The 15,850-nt window shown below is 37.6% G+C and overlaps 2 protein-coding genes and 1 pseudogene across 2 annotated transcripts; all 3 read right to left on the reverse strand.

Moving 5' to 3' along the window:
* Nucleotides 1–6,012: 6,012 nt before the first annotated feature.
* LOC125474115 (lamin-like protein) lies at nucleotides 6,013–7,902 on the reverse strand. The gene is made up of 2 exons (XM_048577552.1): nucleotides 7,571–7,902; nucleotides 6,013–6,646 (listed from the first exon to the last, which is right to left on the reverse strand). The coding sequence occupies exons 1-2, from the start codon at nucleotides 7,743–7,745 to the stop codon at nucleotides 6,315–6,317; spliced, it is 507 nt and encodes a 168-aa protein (XP_048433509.1). The 5' UTR covers nucleotides 7,746–7,902; the 3' UTR covers nucleotides 6,013–6,314.
* Nucleotides 7,903–8,278: 376 nt separating this feature from the next.
* LOC125474390 lies at nucleotides 8,279–9,724 on the reverse strand (annotated as a pseudogene).
* An 887-nt stretch (nucleotides 9,725–10,611) lies between these two features.
* On the reverse strand, nucleotides 10,612–13,963 carry LOC125474391 (chorismate mutase 1, chloroplastic-like). Its single transcript, XM_048577974.1, has 6 exons — nucleotides 13,579–13,963; nucleotides 12,534–12,759; nucleotides 12,365–12,451; nucleotides 11,428–11,571; nucleotides 11,173–11,265; nucleotides 10,612–11,080 (listed from the first exon to the last, which is right to left on the reverse strand). Exons 1-6 carry the CDS (start codon nucleotides 13,758–13,760, stop codon nucleotides 10,841–10,843), a joined length of 972 nt encoding a protein of 323 aa, XP_048433931.1. The 5' UTR covers nucleotides 13,761–13,963; the 3' UTR covers nucleotides 10,612–10,840.
* Between the last annotated feature and the right edge of the window lie 1,887 nt (nucleotides 13,964–15,850).

Consider the following 15,850-nt stretch of genomic DNA (forward strand, 5'->3'; position numbering starts at 1 on the left):
TGCCGTTGTTGAAGACTCGCGTGCAATGTCTGCTGTTGTAGCAGGCCAAACAGGGCCCAAGACAGTTTTCCCAGTCCACGGTCCAGAGGGAAAAGCAGCTGTTGCACCGAGAGAAGACACGGGTCCAATGCAATCTTTAATCATACGTATTTCAGTAATTATGGTTATGACGATTCAAGTAAAGTTGGCATTGCATTCATAGCATCCATTAAACGAGATTCTAGCTGGATAATTGACTCCGGAGTTACGGATCATATGACATATAATAAATTCCTCTTTCATCACTTAACCGTGCCACTCAAGGAGAATGTTATCACAGCAAATGGTGAAATTACTCAAATTACAGGAGCGAGTTCCATCACACTTACTCCCTCTCTATCTTTGCATAACACTCTTCTTGTTTCTTCATTGTCGAATCATTTACTTTTTGTTGGTCAAGTAAGTTACAGAACAATTAGATTGTGTTGTACTCATGTTTCCCACTTTTTGCCTATTACAGGATATCTAGACACAGGCGATCATTGGACGTGGTACTAAAAGGAGAAGGATATATTATGTGGATGATGTGGTATTGGGCCGAGTCAACCAAGTGAGCAGTGGTCACAATAACAAGATCAAGCAAATTTGGTTATGGCATCGTCAACTAGGACATGCATCTTTCAGTTATTTAAGAAAATTACTTTCGTTTTTATTTAATGGCGTTTCATACTCTGATTTTCAATGCACTGATTGCATTCTTGCAAAAAGTCATCGTACTTCTTACCATTTGAGTTTCAATAAAAGATCAATGCCTTTTGAGTTAATTCACTTCGATGTATGGGGTCCTTCACCAATAGCGATGCGCCATGGTATTCGGTGGTTTGTTATTTTTGTAGATGATTGCACCAGAATGGCTTGGCTCTATACCATTAAACAAAAGAGTGACGTTGGGCAAATTTTCCAACAGTTTTATCGTATGATTGGAAATCGGTTTTCTTTTCCTATCAAAGTCCTTAGATCCGATAATGGTGGAGAACATCTTAATTCTGAATTATCACAATTTTTCGCGGAGCACAACATACTTCATGAGACTACTTGTCCTCAAACTCCTCAACAAAATGGTGTCGCAAAACGTAAGAACAAACATATCTTGGAAACTAGACGTGCTCTTCCAATCGAGGCTCATGCTACTCATGCCTATTGGGCGGATGCAGTTACGTATTCCGTTTATCTCCTTAATCGAGTGCCTTCTCGAGTTCACAAGTTCCAAACTCCCATGGAAGTCTTGACGGATTATGTCACTCTACCATTTTCTCTCCAATTATCACCCAGCATATTTGGATGTGTGGCTTATGTGCATCTTCACAAGAATCAACGAAGTAAATTTGGATCCGTGTGTTGTTCGTTATGTATTTCTGGGATTTAATAGCTAACAAAAGGGATACCAATGTTACCATCCACCTACTGAGCATTTCTATGTCACCATGGACGTCACGTTTTCCGAAACCAAGATGTTTTTCATCACTGATCAAACCCACTCTACTCTTCAGGGGGAGTTGAATAGTACAGACGAAGACTATAGTTGGTTTGATGTCCCACATGAACGGGACAGTTGGCATGGTCCCAACAGTGCAAGCGAGACCGAGATTGAAGATGTGGGTGTTGTGAACAGCCTACTTGACCGTGCCTTAAGGTATCGTTTGGTATGCAGACGGGACGGGACGTAACGGAATGAGACGGGACGGGATGGGAAAGGACGGGATGGAACAGAGCGGGAGCAAAGATGCCCTCGGATGGAAACAATGAGGAAGAAGAAGGAGACGAAGAGGTTATAATTTTGTGTTCCACGGATGTGGAACGAGTCGTTCCAGGGGGGTGAGGTGGAACGAAAATTCACCCAAAACTCTTCCCGTGGAACAGCTCGTTCCACCCGTTTTAGGCGCACCAAATGTGGGACGGAATGCCTTGTCCCACTCTGTTCCGTCCCGTCCCACGTACCAAACGGTACCTAAGGTATCGTTTGGTACACAGACGGGACAGAACGAAATGCAGGTTCCATAAATGTTTGGTACGCGCAAGACGGAACGGGACGATTGTTTTGTTCTGCGTTTGGTAAGTGCATGATGGAACGGAACCAAAAGATTAAATGACTAACTTACCCATGTTCCGTCTGTAGTTTGGTACAATGTTTATATGTGAGACGGGACGGGACAATTTCATCGTTGGTTGAAATTCGTATTTTTACCGAGATGTATGAATTCATGTTGTGACTATTGTTTGAGTTCGAAAATTTGGATCTTATCTCCAAAATGCTTTAAAGGTATAATCAAATACTCAAATTCTTTGTTACATGGGTTTCTGCAGGTTTTTATATGCTTCAAGTGCTTGTATTTATCCTGAATTTAAGCAGCCTGGAAACCAATGTGAGCCTGAAGGAATCTGATGCTTGGCTTGCGGAGAAGAGCATATTTAAATACCTGTCCCGTCTTTGGCCCATTGCTGGTGTAATTGAAGTATAATAATGCTCTAAGAAGGCTGGAAGAACACTTTCAATGTAATCAAATTGGCCTTTTCGTTTGCTACAATCTACATGGACAGGTTCTTTCGATGCAATCTCTAATGGCAGCTCTTTGACAACTTTGATGAATCCATTCAACTGTTGAATGAAGTAATCGACATCAAAGACATCTGCAAAACCACTGAGGTGAAACCAAAGAGTTAAATGAATCCACACTTCAAACTAGTCCCGAATCACATCGTAATTCTCATTTATCAGATTTTAAGAGCAACCCAACTCAGACACCATCAAAAACACCAAACCCCAGGAAAAAAAAAAAACCACTCGTTAATACCAAAAAAAAAAAAAAAAATTATGGAAAACCTTTGAATCTATTTCTTTCCCATATATATAATATGAAAACTCTTCAAGATCTAAACTTTCCTGCTACTTCTTTACCAATAATAAGTAGTTGCAGAAGAGCTAACGAACACATATATGGGTGAGTTGAGAAAGAGAGGGGTTCTGTAGAAAGGGAAGTGGGGGCCGAAAAAGTGACTAAAATTCGTTCCACAGAATAGTGCGTTTTAGACAATTTGACGCACCAAACGTGGGACAAATGCATTTCCTCCCACTGCGTTCCGTCTCACCCCACTTACCAAACGGTACCTAATAAGGAAGCTGTGACGCATCAATCCAAGCAACACCAATTCAAATTCAAAGCCATGACACATCATTCCATGGTACAACAATTCAAAGTCCAACAATTCAAGCCCATTAGTAGGCCATGACACAACAATTCAAAGCCCAATGGTGAGCCACGACATAACAGCTCCAAGCCCAGTAGTGGGCCATCGTATAGCATTCCAAAACCTAGTGGATCTTGGCCGAGAAACTCCTGACCGAGAGACAGTTCATGGAGCAAAGAATAATAGGCCTGCATCATTTATTGATTCAATAGAAAGTAATTGGTCAACGAATATTACTGAGATTGTGCAAACAGAAAATAACCCTCATTCTCCTCCAATAGTACACGTTCATATCCCCACGAATATCCAAGATGTACGTTCTCATACTTTAAATATTATTGAAAATTCCTATATTTTACCTCCTAGGCAAAATCGTGGGAAACCACCTAACAGGTTTTCTCCGGAAGGAAAAATGAGATATGCAATTGCACAGAATGTGTTCGCTCATCGACTATCACCCAAGTGCCAAGCCATGGTGAATCAAATGGTTAGGATTAAAATTCCAACGAAAGTGGAAGAGGCTTTGCAAGAATCCTGTTGGGTAGAAGCCATGAAAGTAGAAATGGAAGCCTTATGAAGGAACAGAACGTGGAATGTAATGTCACTACCACAAGGGAAGAGACCGGTGGGATGCAAATGGGTGTTCACCATAAAGCACAAAGCGAATGCATCTATTGATAGATACAAGGCAAAATTGGTAGCTAAAGCATACACACATACATTTGGAGTTGACTACCAAGACATGTTTGCTCCGGTCGTAAAAATGAATACTATTTGAGTCCTTTTTTCTTTAGCTGCTAACCTGGACTAGCCTTTGAAATAGTTCGATATGAAGAATGCTTTCTTATATGAAGATCTAGAAGATGAAGTATAAATGGATCTTTCACTAAGATATGAAAGATCGAATGAAGGAGGAAAAGTATGTAAACTCCAAAAGGCTCTCTACGAACTCAAACAGTCACCCAGGGCATGGTTTGGAAGGTTCACTGAAGCAATGAAAAAGTATGGCTATAGACAAGGAAATATGGACCACACCTTGTTTATCAAATGCATGGAAGGTAAAGTTACTTTGTTGATAATCTATGTGGATGAAATGGTAAGGGCTGCAGGGGTATTCTTCATCAGAATTTGAGATGAAAGAACTATGAGGCTTGAAATACTTCTTGGGCATTGAAGTTGCTCGTTCTCGTGACAGTATTTACTTGTCTTAGCAGAAGTATATTCTTAATCTTCTCTCTGAAACTGGAATATTGGCCTGTAAACCATCTGAAACTCCTATTGTGCAGAATCATCACCTAGCAATATATCAGAATCAAGTGCCTACCAATAAAGAAAGATATCAGAGATTGGTAGGATGGTTGATTTACCTATCTCTTACACGTCCAAATATTGCATATATAGTCAGCGTTGTAAGTCAGTTTATGCATGCACCCAGTGAGGATCACATGGTAGCAATGATGCATATACTAAGTTATCTAAAATGTGCACCGGGTAAAGGATTGATCTTCAAGAAGCATGGACATATGGAGGTGAAGAGGTATACTGATGCTGACTGGGCGGGAAACATTACTGATCGTCACTCCATATCAGGCTACTTTACATTCGTAGCAGGAAATCTGGTAACCTGGAGAAGCAAGAAGCAAAATGTAGTAGCTAGATCCACTGCAGAGGCAGAGTACAAGGGGATGGCAAATGGAATCTGTGAATTGTTATGGCTCATGATTCTTCTCACTGAGATTGGGTTCAAGCCTTAGGGAGCTATGTTATTATACTGTGACAACCAAGCTGCGAGAGAAATAGCCAATAATCCTGTTCAGTATGATCGTACAAAGCATGTGGAGGTAGATAGACATTTCATCAAAGAGAAGTTAGATGTCAAATTGATTGATATTCCACACGTGAGGTCTAAACAACAATTAGCAGATGTGTTAACTCTTGCGGTTTCAACAAAGGTGTTTCACGACTCACTTGACAAATTGGGCTTAATTAGGAGATATCTATGCACCAACTTAAGGGGGAGTGTTGGCGTGAGTCAACCATAGAATTTAGGAATGTAATCCTCTATTTGATTCCTTGTATAATTGGGATTCTTATTTCCTATTATGTGGGATATTGTACAACTATATATTTACCTCCTAGAGAGAAGAATAATATACACAATTCAAACCCTAAAACACAGATCATTAGTACTTGCTTCATAGTACTTGAATAAAGATTCATCATCGACTACTAGATTCCAGTAAGTTTCAATTCAAACCCTAAACACTTTTATCTTTATCTTGCATTAGCTAGATTAGTCTAATTATTGGGAAGGAAAGGTATGTTTACAGGGATTGCGATTGAATTGAAGTTTGAAGTATTTTCGAACTGGTCTTACGACTGGTAGGACAAGTTCATCGCAATGGACGCAACAGAGACTTGGTTTTGAGGGTCATACATGCTCGTGTAACCTGGATTTAATGCAAGTTTTCTTCTTGTGCGTGGATTAGGTTGATTCATGTCTCTCTCTTTTAGAATTTAGAAGTGAAGATTGAATCATTAAGCTAATGCTAAGGTGTTTACCGATTGCATTTGTTCATCATCCCTCGAGTATTCAATCATGTGATCGAAATTTATTGTAAACGATGAGTTAGAGTTGGGTTGACCTTCCACCTGCTTCAGTTGTAGGAACGCTCAAAAGGACACGCTTAAACAGTTGGATCCAGCTCCATGCTTGGAGGATCACGAATAAAATACAGTCAATTTCCACAAACTTCGGCAATCAAAGCATGTGAATACTCCAATAAATAAAGTATTCAAATTCATCCATTAAAATAACACTTAAAAATTTCCTCATTCAAAACACCATTGTCCAATTTCTACTCACCATCAAGGTGAAACTAAAACAACACCAACAAATTACAAACCCCAAAAACCAAAAGAAAATTAGATACAAGTAAAGTGAAAGGCAATCTCAATTTGCTTCACAAATCAATGGCTTAACTTACTTAGCTAGAAGAATAGTCTAATTTTGATTTGGATAATCCTCACTGTTTAGCGAATTTCAATAATCCCATCAATGCTAGCTCAAGTTTAAATATCATATGCGTTCACAGCCGAACTAAAGCGTCCCACATTGCCCCAATGGCGAAGACTGCGGGCACAACAAACAGGGAAGCAGGTGTTAGGTCACTGCTCTTGCTCTTCACTGGGGCAGCTTCGGGGGGTGGATGCATGTTTTCAACTTTAACGGCGAGCTTCATGCCACCATAGCAGTACCCCTTGCTAGTAATGAAGTAGTAGTCCCTTGTCACATTCAGTGGAACCACATCTCTTCCGGCTCCGGTGGTCCAGTTGTGAAGGGGATGTTCAGCATTGCACGAGACATAGTTTGTCTGGTTCACCTCTATAACATCCATTTGGTTCCTATCATAAACAAAAACTAGAGGAAAAAGTAAACGGAATTACCAACTAGCTTAAAATATATGGTTTTCTACTTATTTGAAGTTTTCGTGTAGTATAGGGCGAATTTTTACTAAGGAATTGATTTCCGCACTCCTGTTCATTTTCGGATTTCCCTTTAGTTTACTATCCAAAAGATACATTAAAATATGAAAGTAAATTGTTGTATAACAATCATATAGAAAAAGCCAAAAATATGAAAGTAAATATGAAAGTAAACTGTGACAATGGCTTTCTTGACAGAAAAAGCCAAAAAGCCAAGAGGGAAACAACTAGAAAAAGTTGCAGATCTGAATCAGCCAGGATGATAGATACAAAATACTAAAACATAACAGAAATCTTGTATGCTGTGGACTTTGAAGATAATTACCAAAATTTAAATGCTCCTTCTTCCTTTTCCTGCATATTTTTTCAGTAGGCAAATCTGAGTTTTAACATTTTAATACTTAAATAATTAACTAAGATTTAGCATAAGGTTTACACAGCAAGAAACAAAATTCAGAAAAACTCCGTAATTAGTAATCTGATTATATTTACACTGTTTATAACAAATTTAAGCAATTAAAGTAACCACACATGCATTCTCATAACTTGAATGACCAAAATTGTAATCATTTCTTCTTTTTCCTGCATTTTCAGCAGGAAAAACTGAATTTGAACTTGAACATTACACATCAGGAAAAAGACATTTACAAAGAAGTGCTTTTATTTCATCAAAGAAAAGTGGAAAAAGCAGATTTTAAGCACAACCCTTTAAGCCATTTTCACATCTAACACACTCACATGCATCATCAACCAAATAATAGAAAATTTGATCTGTGAATTAACTAACAGAACAAATACCATTGACAGAAAAAGCAAATACTTAATGGATCTGAGAGAAGAGAAAGAAAGGTTAGCTTACAGAGCCAGTCTCCATTGTAAAAGTGCTTATCCTGAGCCCAAATAGTATAGTTCACATTGCTGGTCCAACCCACGTTCCCGCCCACCATATATCTCGTAGCTGATGCTTCTGGAAGTTCCATCACCACCACCAAGCACAAAAGCACCACCACCGCCGTAGCTCTCTCTTTCTCCATTGCTCTCTCTCTCACTCTATCAGTCTCTCACAAGCAGTAACAGTTGCTCTGGAAAGCTGTGTCTAAAAAAGCACTTTGCTTTTGAGCTTTTAGTTTTGCTGGGGTAGTTTGTTTGTATAAGGTTTCAGTTTCCAGATCAACAAGTACCGTGGGCTACTTGTCCAGACAACTTCGGTTCCTATGTGCAATATTATATTTCTCTTGTTTGACCTTTTGTGTTAAAAAATGTTAAAGCTGTGCCTGTTCATAATTGCAAGAACCTAATTGTTTATACATTAATTAAGATTGAGAGTTTAGTGATTAAAAATAAATAAATTAAGACTAAGTGTTGGTTGATTACCGTGTTCAAACCAGGTTAATCGGACAATCTTCTCTTGTCTGAATGTGCAGTTGTCAGTAATCTTACGTTTAACAGCAGTTTTACTGCTTTCGAAGTTAATTAGGCAATCTTGTAAGTTAAATCTTAGAGCAAAATGGTGAAATCCGGCTCAAAGTTACTGGTGGGTTATGGATTTCTTTAAAGAGCCAAACAATGAGAAGTGAAATTGGATGTGGAATTCAATGTGATTTTGAATCGCACAATCACGTTGTGTTAAAACACACAACGTGTTTGTAATTCATGACATATCAATTATATAGTACAACTCTATTAAAACACACAGATTATTACCGTCACATGATCACACTGATCTAGAATACTAAAACACGACATAACTAAGGCATGTTTTCAACTTCAACGGCAATCTTCATGCCACCGTAGCAGAACCCATTGCTACTAATGAAGTAGTAGCGCCTTGGCTCATTCAGTGGAACCAGATCTCTTCCGGCGCCGGTGGACCAGTTGTGAAGGGGATTTTCAGCATTGCACGAACATAGTTTGTCTGGTTCACCTCTAGAACGTCCTTTTGGTTCCTATCACACACAAAAACTGGTGGAAAAAGAAAAACAGAATTAGCAACTACTACTAGCATAAAATATATAGTTTTCTTGGTAGTAAATTAATATTTGGTACTTGCTTATTTGAAGTTTTCGTGTAATGTTGGGTGAATTTTTACTAAGAAATTGCTTTCCGCAATTTTCGAGATTTCTATTTCATCCACTACCCTTTAGAACTAACCAAAAGATACATTAAATTATGAAAGTAAATTGTTGTACGACAAAGTAAATTGTTATACGACAAACATATAAGAAGACACTGGCTTTTCTACACAGCAAAAACCAAAAGACACATGCATTCTCATAACTTGAATAACCAAATTTTTTTCCTGCATTTTTCCGCTGGAAAAATTGATTTTTACCTTAAACTTTACGCAACAAGAAACCAACTTACAAAAAAAAAAAAAAAAAAAAAAAAAGTGCTTTTATTAAATCAAACAAAAGTGGAAAAGCAGATTTTGAGCACAAACCCATTAGGCCATTTTCACATCTCACACACTCGGAAGCATCATCAACCAAAAAAATAAAAAATTTGAGCTGTGAATTAACTAAGGGAGAACAAAAAAAAAACATTGACAGAAAAAGCAAAAATTTAATGGATCAGAGATAAGAAAGAAAGATGAGCCTACAGAGCCAGTCTCCATTGTAAAAGTGCTTATCCTGAGCCCAAAGAGTAGAGTTGACGTTGCTAGTCCAACCCATGTTCCCTCCCACAGTATATCTGGTAGCTGATGCTTCTGGAAGTTCCATCACCACCAGCAAGCACAAAAGCACCACCACCACCATAGCTCTCTCTTTCTCCATTGCTTTCTCACTCTACCAGTCTCTCCCAAGCAGTTGCAGTTGCTCCGGACAGCTGTCTAAAAAGCACTTTGCTTTTGAGCTTTTTGAGCTACTTATCCAGAAAATTTGAGTTACAGTACACTCGATGCTTCGTATTTAAACAATCCCTTAAACAAAAGAATATTTCTACTAATGTCTAATGTGTAATGAATGACATTTTTTTGTTTAGCTAATGTTAAGCTTGGTGCATAAAGTCCACACATCTACACTCAGATGCCACGTATTTAAACCCCTCCTAAAACAAAAGAATATTTCTACTAGTGTCTAATGTGTAAGGAATGACGTCTTTTTCTTCAGCTATGGTTTGGCTAGGTGCATAAAGTCTTCACATTTAAATTCCATGCTCCGTATTTGAACCCCCTCCCTAAAACAGAAGAATATTTCTACTAATGTCTAATGTGTAATGACATCTTTTTCTTCTGCTATGGTTTGGCTAGGTTCATAAAGTTTCTGGACCAAGCACGATCAAGGTATTCAAGGCAAACCAAATCAAATAGGGTTATGATAGTTGTCGTTTGGCACGTTGTAAACCGTGTGCCTTTTCAGATAAAAGCACAATTGCACAAGACCCAAATCTAATCCACCTGCTTTTGCTGTGCACATAGTTTAGCAACAAGGACATAATTTAAAGAGGGAAGTTCTTCTCAGTCCTCACTCTGTAAATGTTGCATGAGAATATTTTTGTAACAAGGACATAATTTACAAGTACTTTATTGTGAATTCTTCTAAGAGAAACATAAAACACATGGAAACATGTTTCCTAAGAAAGCACTTCTATAATCTAAAAGTACTTCTAAGTTTTCCGCCACATATATTTATAAGTGGTTTTGGTTGTAAAGAAATATTTTTAACCCTTTCAAAAACAGTTACAAACATAACTTCACTAGCCCTCCTCACTTATAATAATGTGCGAAAAAGTTTACACTTTGAGAAGTGAGTTTTGAATATTTTCGAGCGCCAATAACAGTCTTCAAATGGAACTTTGAAAACAAAAGTAACGGGGATGGGTGTCTAGAATAACCCCAACAGTTTTAGTTGGGTGGCACTAATATTCAAGACTTCAGTAAGCTAGAGTGGGCTGCAAAACTTACACACAGACATATATATAGATAGATAGACTGCAAAACGGCCTATACTTAATTTAATCATACAACAATAACATGTCTTTGCACCCCTCTTAGCATCCACATCAAATCTTAAAATTACAGGTAAAAGCATAAGCAGCTCCCCATGCTTCTGAAAAAAGCACAATTTCAAAAAGCACAAATTTATGTACGTGGATAGAAATAGATATTAAATACTGGTTTAACTTTCTCTCAGTCCAACCTTCTTAACAAGTATTCCACTTGAACTTCCTTTGTCAATGGCATGATCCAATCCCCATATAAATCTGCAACCAAGGTTGGTTTTATCTTATAAACCAGGTTGGGATTTTTCTTTTCCCCTTCGTACAAGGTCACTTCTTGCCCGTAAGTTTTCGCCTTCATTTCCACCCTCTTTATGATTGCCTCCTCAACCGTTGGATATGTCAACAAAGCCATCACCTTGTCCCTGTTCTGAAAAAAAATGAAGAAAACAGACTAAGAGCGCGGAACATCCAAAACTACTTGTGACAAAAGGATATAAAAATACATTCAAGACCATGTACCTGTTCGATAATGGCAGCTTCATAGGCATTTGGATTGGATCGAAATTTGCACTCTGCAACAAATTTACCATAATGGATTCTCTTGGACAGAGCCTGCCATCAGAGGAATCCCGGTAAGCATTTAGAAATGCTAATTTAAAAACTACCTCGCAGTTAATTACTGAATCTATTAAGAGCAAGTGCACAATATTGTTCTAGAAGAAAATGACGAGAAATGGATTGTGCTAAGGGTAAGATTAGGTACAATTTGAATACCTGCAAGCACATTGTGTCACAAACAGCAGTTGAACCGTAGTTACCATCATCTCCTTCTTTAACCAGTCTTGGAATAATATCTCTGAAGTACATTTCCCAAACTTTTCTGTTTATGTTAATAGAGTTGGCAATGGGATGCAGAACCTGTTTGCAAGTTGGACATATATATTCAGATTCCGAATGAAAGTGGTTGCCGCTCGGAAAATGAGAACAACGATTGCCGTTGCCTTACAACAATGGTAGTACAAATAGGACAGATGCAGAAAGCGGGGAGATAAAAAGAAAGCTCTCCTATTGGAAGAGCTAGATCATTGTAGTGAATTTTCAGTTTGACAATGACCAACAAGACGTTTCTTTAACTGTTTCCCAACGGCGTTAGATTTTAAATGTCTAGTTTTTCGGTAAAATCAAATTTTTTAAACATATTTTTTGCTGCAGATGGATACACATAATTGACTACCATTTTAAATTGATCTAGGAATGTTACAGATCAAGTTATCGATTGAATAGTTTGGATGTAATTTTCTTTTGAGCATGTACTACCATCAAAAGACTCCGTTTTCTGTGCTTTAGACCATGTTGAGCTGAGCACATTTGCCAAAAAAGAAAACAAAGCCCCCATGTTCAACACAACTTTCTCGATCACAATCAGCCCCGTTCAAGTTATTGATCAGACCTTTTCAAACGTTTCTCATAGTTTGTCCCTTGCAGCCTTGCAGGAGAGGGGTAATAACCTTATGTTTTCAAAATTTTCTAAACTATTAACTATTACATATATTCTTCAAATTATGTAAAAACTGAAAACAGCCACATGGAGGATCTGGGAGGCCATTGCCGCACCAGGCCTGCATGTGGCCCTGCTGCTGTCCTTAAGTAAAGATATTCACAAGGTTGGGAAAAATCAACTTCATTGTTCCAAATGTATGTTATATATTACCTGGGGGTAGTGCAGAGGTGGCAACACTGGTTCAGGTACGTCATTCGGAAAGAAAGGATGCTCATCAGGACTGCTGAATCTTCCCACCTAATAGCAATGCAAAGACAATAAGAAACCCCACAAGTCCTTTTTTGAGTGTTCTTAGTGTTCATGTTAAGATTTAGCATACCTGGCCATGAAGTTTTTCTGTTTCTTTAAGAATGTGTTCTACCAAGGAGCCATGGAACCCATCAACAGGGAAAGCATTGGGGTCATATGTAGGCAAATTATGACAATATTGAGCTCTCTCTAACAGGCTAAAAATTATGCTATCCTCCTGCCGGATCAAAGAATGTCTTATACCTTCAAGGGTCAAACTATCGGTTTCATCCACCCTTTTCTTTGTAGCCAATGATCTTCACCAATAGGCAGCATTGTATTAGAATCTAGCCAAAGTAAATTGAAAGCAAGACGCTCCTACTCCGCCCAGTAATCAATAATATGCATTTTTATGACCAACGATGGATTTAATTTTTAGTGACTACAAGCATGCTTTTTTATGCAAAACCATCGAGAAGTATGTACCAGATTTCTAACAATTTAAGCCAGTCATAGTATTCAAGTGTTGAAACTTTTTAGGCAAAAATAACACTGAAAAAGTTAAACGATAGTATTTTCATTCATAATTCATGGTAAAAACAAAATTGCAAACTATAGTTGTCCACGGCTTTCATAATTTGAAAACGCGACATTATATCTTTATCAATACAAGAAAAAAACATTTTCTTCATCGTAAACAATTAATCTATCACTCAACTAACCGGAAAACTTGAACTATAACCGGATTACTTGGACTAGAACTAACCCGAATACTTGAACTTGAATTAACCGGAATACTTGAAGTAGCCCGACTAATTAATCAATCTATCAAGCAAAAACTCCATAAAAATTAACCAAAACAATCAAGTACTGGAATTCTATTTCAAAATAATATCTTTGCACAATCAATGCAGTTTATATGAATTGGGGTTACTGAACAATTGGCGTAGTTGGATAATACGTGCACAGAAAAAATAAAAGCATGCCAATTTCCAGGAAAAAAGAAAAACAATACAAAAGCAGCATAAACATAAAAATCTCATAAAAAACAGAACAACCAGCAGATCCATAAAAGAACAAACATGGAAAATCATAAAACCCAACAAGTTAAGGCAAAAGGGTTGCTGTGTTTGTACCCAATGGAGGTCGAAGCAGCCTGGACAGACAAATTTGGCTTCTTTGGCAAGGAAGAATTGAGGCATGCGAAACTGTTGGATTGCATTGCTTTCAAGGGAAGTAAATAATTGGGTCTTGAATTGGAAACGTGGGGAGCTGAATGAAAGACAGGCGAGGAGGCCATCAGCAACTTAGCCTCCATTTATGAGAAAGAGAGAGAGAGGGAGAGAGGGAGAGAGAGATGGGCTCTTTGAGAAATCAGGATAAAGAATGAAGGAATTGGACTGGGACTATGGTGGTGGTGGGAAATGAGATGGAGAGGGGGGTAGGTGTGGAGGTTGAATTGGAGGTGGGTAGGCTGAAGAGAGCATGCACCAACGCAACAATGATCCCTTCACTTAGTTTTTGGTGTTTTGTGTGTTTAGTGAGCTTTCTGATCTTGATTGGTTTGTTAGATGTCAGCACGTGGGACATTTGAGTCTGAGTACCTGTGTGATGTTTCGATTTAATAATGCAATATAGAGTGTAAGTTTTTCTTTATACGATATTAAACTCTTTTTATGTCATTTGTTATCCTCTTATTGAAATAAAACTCACTTTATATATCATAGTTGCTGCGATATTTTAAATCAATTAAGCACTCTGCTACATATCAAACACGCACAATTATATAAAAACGTTAAAACATTTAACCTTGATCGATTGACTTGAAACAAATAAAAGTTCTCACCGACACAATTACGCACTATACTATGGATCAAGCACGCACAATTTTCTTCCACAAATTGTGAGTGGTTGCTTAGGTGGAAGGACCAAGTAACGGTTCTCACCAACCCCGTGACTTGCTCGGTTTGGTCTTCAATTCAAATGTGTTTTATGAAAAATTTGAGAATTATAACAATTTTTTTTACCTGCGAGTTGAACAACTTGAGAATTATAACAGTTTGGTTTTCAATTTAAATGTGTTTTATGAACAATTTGAGAATCATAATAATTTGGTCTTCACCAACTCAATGACTTGCTCAGTTTGCTCTTCCAACTCGTGAGTTTAACAAATTTTTATTGATTAAAAATTGACTGATCACTTTTTTCCCTTCTATTTTATTTGAATTAACATTTTCTTTGCTTAATTAAAATTGTCCAGAAGGAAATTTGTAAGAATGAACCATCCTATAACATCACTATGGAATTTAGCAAAGTAAAATTAGTTCATAGGGTGACAATTTTGACACACTCGTTTTTGTATGTTTGCACTCTTAAAGCAAGTTTATTCCACTAAAGTAATTACTGTATAGACAATTGGGCAAGGACAATTAATGCTTTAGTGAATAGTAAGTGCCCGACTACATTTTCACTTTATAAATGAATTGTCCGAACTATTGGTATTAAAAAATTACTTTTAAAAATTGAATAAAAGATAATTTTATAATTTCGGATAAGATTTTTAGCTAATCTCATCATCCCACGTCTCAGTATTCGAAATTACAATTTTAGTAGATAATTTCGATTAGATTTTTAATCAATCTCGTCGCTCTATGTGTCATGATCCTGTGAGAATTTTGTGGGTAAATTTTCGATAAGATTTTTAATCAATCACGTTGCGTCATGTGTCACTATCTCTTTAGAAGCCTTGTAGATAGATTTTCAACCAATCAGGGCGCGTCATGTGACATTATCTATAACATCATCCTTTCATTTTTCTCCATATAAACCTTACATCCAACCTAAACTAACAAACCAACTCCAAAATATCTCTGAATCCTTATTCACAGTATATAAATTGAGTTCTTGCAATGTCTACTTCAATGAGATTGTTAGAAATCGAAAAGTAACTAATAAATTTTTCAATCTCTAGGAGTAAAAATTGAGTTGTCTGAAATGGAAGGGCGAGATGATCAGTAACGTAGAAGGAGGACATGATGAAGTAAGAAGGAGAAAGCCGCACATACCCGTCGTGTCGTGTAAACTGCGGCTATAACCTCCAAATCTAGTCGTTCCCCAAACCTCAATATAAGGAGGGAACAACAAGGTAAGTGTCCAATCCATCGGTCCAGCTCTGCTGGGCTCCATATAGCACGAGAGATTTTTCAATGTGAATGTCATACGGGATGGTAAACCACGTGTTGCTATATAAATGGTGGGATATGTGTGTTAAAAAGTTCATAACTTAAAAAATAAATTTTCTCATCACTTACATAAAAACACGTGGTATACCACCTGTGTTCCCGTCACAATTAAAAATTTCTCATGTAGCATGAATGGGTGGAATTTTTTTTTGGATTTTTGGGGATT

Source organism: the organism of the source record quoted next, unplaced genomic scaffold (assembly GCF_019419815.1).
Source record: "Pyrus x bretschneideri cultivar Hongxiangsu unplaced genomic scaffold, Pyrus_bretschneideri_v1 Contig12, whole genome shotgun sequence".
Lineage (NCBI taxonomy): Eukaryota > Viridiplantae > Streptophyta > Magnoliopsida > Rosales > Rosaceae > Pyrus > Pyrus x bretschneideri.